Source organism: Diabrotica undecimpunctata, chromosome 4 (assembly GCF_040954645.1).
Source record: "Diabrotica undecimpunctata isolate CICGRU chromosome 4, icDiaUnde3, whole genome shotgun sequence".
NCBI classification, from domain to species: domain Eukaryota; kingdom Metazoa; phylum Arthropoda; class Insecta; order Coleoptera; family Chrysomelidae; genus Diabrotica; species Diabrotica undecimpunctata.
This window is the reverse complement of record NC_092806.1, coordinates 95,708,750-95,717,958: the sequence shown is the minus strand read 5'-3', so window position 1 is coordinate 95,717,958 and position 9,209 is coordinate 95,708,750. Positions and strand designations below refer to the sequence as shown.

General features: G+C 31.4%; 1 protein-coding gene across 3 annotated transcripts in view; it reads left to right on the top strand.

Moving 5' to 3' along the window:
- The first annotated feature begins 242 nt into the window (after nucleotides 1–242).
- LOC140438318 (uncharacterized) overlaps nucleotides 243–9,209 on the top strand; it is a 78,720-nt gene continuing 69,753 nt past the window's right edge. Inside the window, exons 1-3 of one of the 3 annotated variants that reach the window (XM_072527999.1) lie at nucleotides 337–444; nucleotides 555–675; nucleotides 837–985. Coding sequence is in view for 1 of the 3 variants with exons in the window: in XM_072527998.1 (XP_072384099.1) it covers nucleotides 351–444 (94 nt within the window). In the remaining 2 variants the exon portion in view is untranslated. Of the gene's footprint in view, nucleotides 445–554; nucleotides 676–836; nucleotides 986–9,209 lie in introns of all 3 variants that reach the window. The other 2 variants (XM_072528000.1, XM_072527998.1) reach the window with 2 other exon arrangements.

Below are 9,209 nucleotides of genomic sequence, written 5' to 3'. Positions count from 1 at the left end.
TCGTTAAAGCTTTCATAAATATTTAAAATAATATTGTGTTAAACTATGACTTGTTAAACACCAAAGTAGAAACGCGAAGATTTCTCGGTTGATAAAACCAAACTTGACGAGTTAGTTATTTTTTCTGAAACTGAATTTTAATACTTATTACTATACTAAATATTATACTAATTAGTCAACTTTTTGACGTCTTACAATAAATATAATTTGGCGTGCATTATGACAGTTTCGTTATTTGACGAATTGACGTATACAATATATTGTATATTTATATCTATATTTTACGAACAATTTTATACAAAAAAGAATAATATGAAATACATTAAAAGGTATTATTAATGTAAATAATTATGTCAACTAAAAAATCTAATACCAGATCGCAAAACAGAGGAGTAAACGTACAATCGGACACGGACAACTCTCAAAGCTTAGCAACTTCAAGAGGTAAGAATTTATTATAAGGAAATATGAGATGAACAAACTTAAACTTACTTTTTTATAACTTATGCTAGTTTTAAAAAATATAAATAAATACTCATACATTTATTCTTAAGGTAGATGAGAAGATTGGTTGGATGAGCAATTAATCTCTGAAATAGCACAGCCACTTTCCTAAAATATTTTTTGTATGGTAAATTAAAGAAGCTGTTATTTTCTCTTTCTGATTATAACAAGGTATTGTGGTTTTCGTAATTATATTTCATCGTTCAGGTCTATTTATTTTAAAAATATTAGTAAGTACTCTTTATTGGTTTGTTATCTAACACAGATATTTTTAATATTCCTTTTGTAAAGCCATATCTCGAAGACTTATATCTTTCTCACTATATTTTTAGTTAAAGTGACTACTTTGATACGCTATAACAGAATGATGACACTGAGAATTGAAAAACTGTACGAAGAGTTAACAAAGAATTTCATTGGATTCTACATCCATAGATATTTCAAAGAAAGTAGCTATATGGACAACTAAACATTTGGTCAGGTAAGAAATATTGTTACTAAAAAGAAGCCTCGATGACTAGCCTAGGCAAAGTTCTGCTTTTACAAGTAGACGTAGAACAAAGGATATGAGCAAAAGAATAACAAGTAAAGTGAAAAGACTTATATGTTTTTGTACACACTTACGAAAAATCAAAGAATGGAAAAGAAAAGAATTTTTGGCGTGTGTTAACATTTATTTCCTGGCTTAGCGCTTTCGGCTTCAAGGCCATCTTTAAAGCTCTGCTACAATAGAACAGTAATATAAATAACTAATTTAAAGTTTATAATGTTTCACTTACGTCAAGTATTTAAAAGTATCACTACTAGGACAGTCAGAGCAGTTAGGACAATCTTAAAATATGTCATTGAAAAAACACAGAAGAGAATGTACACTGAACTTCACAAAAAACACATTATTTTTTTTCTAATGATACGGGTATCAGAACCCGACCATTTGTTGGAGTTGAAGAAATAGATAGAATGGGGAAAATTGAATGCAAGCATTTTAAATGATCTCTCAAAGAAGATTACAATTGACATATGTCATACATAGAAAATTAAGAATAATGAATCATCAAAAAGATGATAAATTGAAATTCATAATGAAATACGAAATTTATCGAAGACTGTCTAAAATTAAATTTTATAAATATTGTTTTGTATAGCATCATAATGAATAATAATATGTTGAAAATTGACTGAAGGTCAAAGTAGTTTCATTCAAAACTGCGTTTCACAAGTTTAAATCAGTGTGGTAAGAAATTGCAAGCGGGTTTGATATATGCCTACCATTCTGTCAATTATCATAAATAAATCCTCCTTTTGTATTTAATAGCAGTTAATAGCAATAATCATTTACAAGTACCTGCCTAATACCATTAATTATAAACCACCGTGGGTGGTTTATAATTAATGCTAATACTTTCATTTGCTTCTTTTTCTCAGCGGTCATGAAATAATTAATAATTTTCTGACGGTACTGAATAATTATGTTTTCTTTTAATTTACTCGTGAATGGTCAACAAAAAAAATATGTTGATACAAAACATTTATTATACTAAAAGAGAAACCAAACGATTTCTACCTAGCGAAACCGAATTCAAATTTTTACCAGTGTTTCCTAAACTTTGCGAAACAAACAGCTGGATAAATTACTTGGCAAGGAAATCTAAAATTGCATTCCACATGCCGTTCATCCTGGTCATAATTCGTAGTTAATTCAGTTTCTGCTACTCTAAACGAAGTAAGTTATAAAACATAATGACGGTATTAGATTTTTGTTTTGATACATGGCAGCGACAACCGCTGATACGTATTTTGACCTCCTTAGGTCTCGTCAGAACGGTATAGCCACTGCTCTGAACCAAAACAAAAATCTTTCCCGTCCTAGACAATAGTTATTAAAATAACTATATACGGACGTAACTACGCCATCTAAAAACAAAAAGAGAAATCAAACTATTTCTACCTAGCGAAACCGAATTCAAATTTTTACCACTGTGTTTCCTAAAATTTGCGAAACAAACAGCTGGATAAATTACTCGGCAAGGGAATCTAAAATTGCATTCCACATGCCATTCATCCTGGTCGAAATTCGTAGTGAATTCAGTTTCTGGTACTTCAAACGAAGTAAGTAATAAAATATAATGACAGTATTAGATTTTTTTTGATACAGGGCAGCGACAACCGCTGATACGTATTTCGACCTCTTTAGGTCTCGTCAGAACGGTATAGCCACTGCTCTGAACCAAAACAAAAATCTCTCCCGTCCTAGACAATAGTTATTAAAATAACAATAAATACATTAAATTACATTTAATGGTAAATAAGATATTTTTTAATTATAAATTAAACATCATACCTTAATTTACTGTACATTAGCTTCATCTACACTACAAATACACTACTTTACACAAATAAAATCACTGACACTACCCTTCCTACCAGTTTTTATAATAATTGGTTGAATATCATCATCCATCATGTTGTGGTGTCTCCACATGTCTGTTTCTTCTCCTATTAATTGTTTTATATAATTTTTCCTTTTTATTGGGTAACTTGTAAGTAAGCTTTCGTAATTAAATTCCTAACTGCTTTTTTTCCTTCTATTTCCTATTTCTGTTCTTTGCGGCAATAATATCTTTTTACTTCGCTCCATACTAACTCTAAGGAGTTGAGCTCACATTGATAGGGCGGAAGGCGGAGAATTGTGTTATTGTGTAGTATCTTCAATTATATATCGATCGTTATTTGCCCTATAACTGTTGACAACTTTCAACAGTTTTAGTTTTAAATCATTTTCTTCAAAAAATATATCTTTTGGCAGAAGCCATGATTTCTTTTTTTTTTTTTGAAGACGTGTTAGAAAGTTTTTTCAATTTCCTGCTAAGATAAGGAGCATTATCCATCACCACAACAGTTTTTTCTGGAAAATTAGGAATTAGGTCATGTTCGAATCAATTTTTAAGGATGAGACCATCCATTTTATTATGGTAAGCTTGGGTGTTTGTCATTAAAGTCAGTTCTGCTCTATTAACAAAGCCATTTTTACATCCCGCATGTAGGAAGACAAAACGAGGATCACTAGCTGCAGTAGCTGTTAAACCTGTCGTCGGCCACGAACAAATGCATCTCTATACGAGTCAATGGGCGTGTCTACACCATTCTTTTGATGAGATGTGGCCTACGTTTACCAATGACTAACGTAAATAGACGATATTCAAAGTAGATACCCCTAGTAAGGTAACTCCCATCGAAAGCGTTGCGAGAGAGGTTCTAGCGCCAAATGTGGACGGGCCGAAACTAATTTCATTTGGCGGCAAATTCAAAACGTAGGTTCTGAATATTACGCAGCAAATTCAAAAAATATGCTCTGAATTTTAGGCGCCAAAATTTAAAATGTATGCTTTTATTGGAAAATAAATATAGTCATAAAATAAAAAATAAAAAATTATTCTATGCCAAAAAATATATTTTCTCTGTCCAAAAACATAATATACACTTACGCATTTTGATATATAAATGTATAACATAATATCAGACAGAGGGTATATATTATGGTACAAGAAAGTTTTTATTTATTATTTTATGACGAAATCTTTTTTCCATTACATTAATAAACCAAAGTCCCAAAAACAACAAACTAAAACACAGATATCCTGACACTTGTTTATATTTGTATAAGTTTCTTTGGTAAAGTATTGGCAACAAATATCCTTCTCCTCCTCATTCCGTAAGTCCTTGTCAGGGTGTGGGTGGGGACACTCTAAATATTGTTAGCTTGCTGTCTACATTGGCTGTGATCCTGTATCAGATGGACAACTTCATGTAGGGATTTTTCCACCAATCTTCATTTATTCTTCCCATATCGTGTTAAAGGTCTTCCTATTGATAAACAAATATAGATGCCTCTATATTCATTAGTACTGGTATGCTATAAGTATAAAATTACCTTCTAATTATACCTTGTAAAATACTCTTCCTTAAAGGACCACCTGTAGATAATAAACTGTAAACTCTAGCATAGTGATATTGCTCTTTAGGATCGCCACAAATTAGTATGTTGCTTAGAAGTAGAACGTCCATCAAAATCTATAATAATGAAATATGATTAAAATTAAGAATGCATGACTTTTTTTATAAAACAAGGCAACTTTTAGAAATGCAGTTATAAGAGTTAAGAGTTTTTTTTATAAAATAAGCCAACTTTTAGGAATGCAATAATAAAAGTTAAGACTTTTAACGATTTTAAAATTTGCACCATATCTAAAATATGGTGCTTGTAAAAATAAACTTCTAATCTTCAGAATGTTTATTAGCCCTTTATCCAACTTTATCTTTCACCCATCAACAAAAAATATTCTTTTAATTTGGAATACTATACTATTTTGGTATTGTATCTTTTTCTCTTTTAGCAATGTTTATTAGATACATAAAAATTGATGTATATTGTTTTTATGCCTCTTATACCGCTCTTTATCTCATCGTATTTATTTTCACGAGATAATAAAACTTTACCGATTTCTTCGGTTGTTGAAGACCAGAAGGTGATGCATACTCCTGACGCACTTTGTAAGTACTCCTTTCAGAAACACCACTTATTTAGGACGATGCGTTATTATATTAGTTACCAAACGATTACTACGGCTATCCAAATGATACTTCGCAAACTTAATAATTATCTGCTTTTCTGAAACACTGAAAAACACCCCGCGTTTTCGTTGAACAATTACGTGCGTTACTACTAAATTTATTTAAACTCGAAAAAAATAACACAACCTATTAAAATCCTATTATTCATTATGGTAGTCTTTAAAAAAAATTGTTTGCTATCCATGCTATTACCAAAATTGAATTTCTTTAAATATATACTAAAACACTAATTTTGTGACGAAATTGTTGAGAATCTCTGAGTGTATTTTTTTTTTTCAAACTCGCATCAGCCTGTAAGATTATTAGCAAAAAAAGAAAAAGTATTAACAATAATTAAATAGCGTAACAATTAAATTTTGTATAAATAGTTTATTGCTTTTAGATATTGGATAATTACTTTGGCACCGTACTTTAAGAATAGTTCTCTCAAATTCTCCGGGATTCCGAATTTACATCTTTCCGCACTGTGTAACGGGCACTCCACTAGAAGGTGTTTTACTGTTAGCTGTAGAGATGTGTAGTTCACCATCGAAATAGTTCAAATGAACGATTCTTTAAACTGAACTAATTGAACTAGTTCATTAATTTTCATAGAACTAGTTCACTGCGAACGATTTGCATTATAAATTGTGTCTCAACTTTTAAAGAAGAAAATAATGAATGAATGAGATCATATATTTATTATTTTGTGAATGGGATGGACTGACCGACTGACTAGTTTAAAAAAAGAAGTGCCGATTAGTCTCAGATAACAGATCATAATTCTTATGAACGTGACAATAACATAAACAGTTTTATCTTAATATCATAATGGTTCGGATCTTATGCCATGCCCATGCACTAGCTTGAACGTTGACATGCTGTACTGTTTCTCGTATTGTAATTTTGAAATAACAATTTTAAGTTGTGGTTAAAATGATTGATGCATCTACATAAAATATAATTTTATGTAAAAGTGAGAATGAAAATGTGTTATTTAATGTTCCTAAAAAATTCACTGATTTTTTTTGTAAGGTTCTTTTAGAAATAACCTAATATAGATACCTATGAGTATACGTAAATATAAAAATAAATCATACGTGAACCATATTTATATTTAAAACGGTTAATAAAAAACAAATCTTAATAATTTTTTGCAAATAAAAAAAATGTTATTTGCAAAACATTTGAGAAATAAATTTAAAACATTTAAACCTAAACATACGATCGAAAGAAATGGTTCCGAACGCGAACTACTTGTACGGTAGTGAAAGAGTGAAAGACTGACTGAAAACCGAAGAAAACGCGCGGCCGGCGCCGAGCTTGTGTGATGATAAGACGAGACATCTGGCAACCAATTATGTTAGGGTTGGATTTCGATTTCGGTCCTACAAATAGTTCTTTCGCGAACTAGTTCACTGAACTAGTTCATTTTTGTGAAATAGTTCGCTTGAACTAGTTCGTCTAAAAGAACTAATAAGCACACCTCTAGTTAGCTGGGTCTCGCAAGCATAACACTCCGGTTGGGGATCCCTTGTCATCAGATGTCCATGCGTAGGGCTACTATAACCAAGCCGCAGTCGTGTGATGATAACCTGAGAAAAACGATTGGTGGAACTATCAGACCATGGTTGAAATATTGGTTTTATCTTAAGTAATTTCGCCTGTTTTTTGTGCCATCTGCTATTCCATATGTTAACCATTTAATTATTAAGAAGTTAGTTTCAGGACATTGTGTAATGTGGCATATGGCTTTATATATTGCAAAGAGTTCTCCTGGTATTAGTCTCAGTTAGTTTATATTTCTTTATTTCATCCTATGGTATAAAGGCAGATGCTGCACAACGTCCTGTTCTAGATCCATCTGTGAATAACTGTTTAAAGAAAGAAAATTGAGAAATTAAGGTTTGATATTTAGAATTAATTAGATGACGATTGCTATCTTTCTTATTTTCTGATAATAGATCCAAATTTATGTGAGGAGAAGATATTAGCCAAATAGGGGAAGTTGGCATCTTGCTAGGATAGATTTCAGGTTTAAGGTTTAATTCATTTATGATTCGTCTGCATCTTTCGTAAAAGGGGATGTGGGTTTTTGCGTGCTGGATATTCGAGCAGCGAATGATTTGGTGATATTGTAAAGAGTACCGTTTCGATACATATGAGAGCATTAATTCCTGTCTTCTTAAATCTAATGGTAGTTCACCGAGTTCGGTCTGAAGACTTAAGATAGGGGTTGTTCTAAATGCATCGCTTGTTATTCTAAGAGCGTTATTTTGAATGGAGTCTAAAACTTTTAGAGTTGTTGTTGAAGCAGACGAGTAAGCGTGGCATCCATAATCGATCTTGGAGCGGATCAGATTTTTATATAATATGAGTAAAGTTCTATCGTCCGCTCCCCAGTTCGTATCAGAAAGACATTTCAAGAGGCTTAGTCTTTTTTGACATATAGCTGATATATATTTGACGTGGTCCTTTCCGATTAAAGCTTGATCAAATATTAAACCTAGATATTTAATTATAGTTACATATTCAAGAGTCTGACCCCCAAATTTTAAAGTAGGTATTTCTTGTATGTGTTTTGGTCTCTTTGATAATATGATGCAGCGAGTTTTAGATGAAGCAAATTGAAAATCACTCCTTTTAGACCATGCTATAAATTTATCGAGTTGATCTTATAGTAATTTGGCCATACTCTGTATATTGTTTCCATTTAAGAATAATATAAGATCATCCGCATACAATCTCGCTGGAATGGGTTTGTTCATTGATTTGATTATATCATTAATAGCTATAAGGAAAAGCGTCGGGCTGATTACCGAGCCTCGGGGTGTACCATTTTTTTGATATATCACATCAGATAGAAGACCTTTCATTACCTTGAAATTTCTATTTAGGAGAACATTTTTAATAAAAGCAAGTATATTTCCTTGATAGTCCCATGATTGTAGTGTTGAAATTATCTTGTGATGCCAAGCCATATCAAATGCTTTGTGCAAATCAAAATAAATTGCAATACATTTTTGGTTGTTGTAGAATGCGTTATTAATATGTGATTCTATATCTACTGAATTGTCGGTAGTCGATCTTAACGGACGAAATCCAGATTGTTCATTAATCAGTTGGTTATTTTCTTCCAGACACCACAATAAACGTTTATTTATAAGTTTTTCTAAAAGCTTACATATTACACAAGTTAGAGAAACTGGACGATACGAATCTGCTTTGTTGAGGCTTATTAGATTTTAAGATGGGAACAGTTATGGCGGTTTTCCACAAATTGGGAAATTCATGTTTGGTCCATATACGATTTTATATTTTTAATAATATTTCTACTTCTTCATCAGGTAGGTGTTTCAAAAAATAAGCTGGGGTGTCATCGGGGCCAGGGGATGTGTCCTTAATAAATATTAATAATAAATAAATAATAATCTATCACCTTTTTCAGTTCTCTGATTGTGATAAGTGCATTTATAGGTTCCTTATTGTTTACTACGTTAATAGGGATATTTTCTTTTTGTTCTTTATATGTTAAGAAATCTTTATCATAGTTAGAATTTGTGGATGTTAACTTGAATGTTTCCGCTATTTTTTCTAGAATTTCTACATGGTTTGTTATTGACGGTTTATTTTCTACTTCTAATGAATCAATTACTTGATATGACCTAGTGCCTGCTATATTCTTTATTTTTCTCCATATATTTGTTAAAGATGTGTAATAATTTATCGTTTCTACATATTTTATCCAGGATTGTCTTTTAGATCTTGTGGTAATCAGTTTGGCTCTTCTTTTAAAATTAATTAAATTTTCTAGCTTTTTGTACCGTTTGCACTTTTAAAGAGCTTTTTTATTTTCCTTAATAGCTTCTTTACATTCTTCATTCCGCCAGGGAGTTACTTTATCTCTTTTAATAAACTTTGCTTTACCTATCGCTTTTAGAGCTGCTTCCGTTATGAGTTTATTGAACTGTAGAATTATTTCGTGTATTGAATTTTCTAAGCAAATTTTTGATGATTCGCTACGGATAATTTCTTGAAAACTGCGCCAGTCAGCTTTATCTATCCTCCATTTCGGATCAGGTGTAACTGGCGTA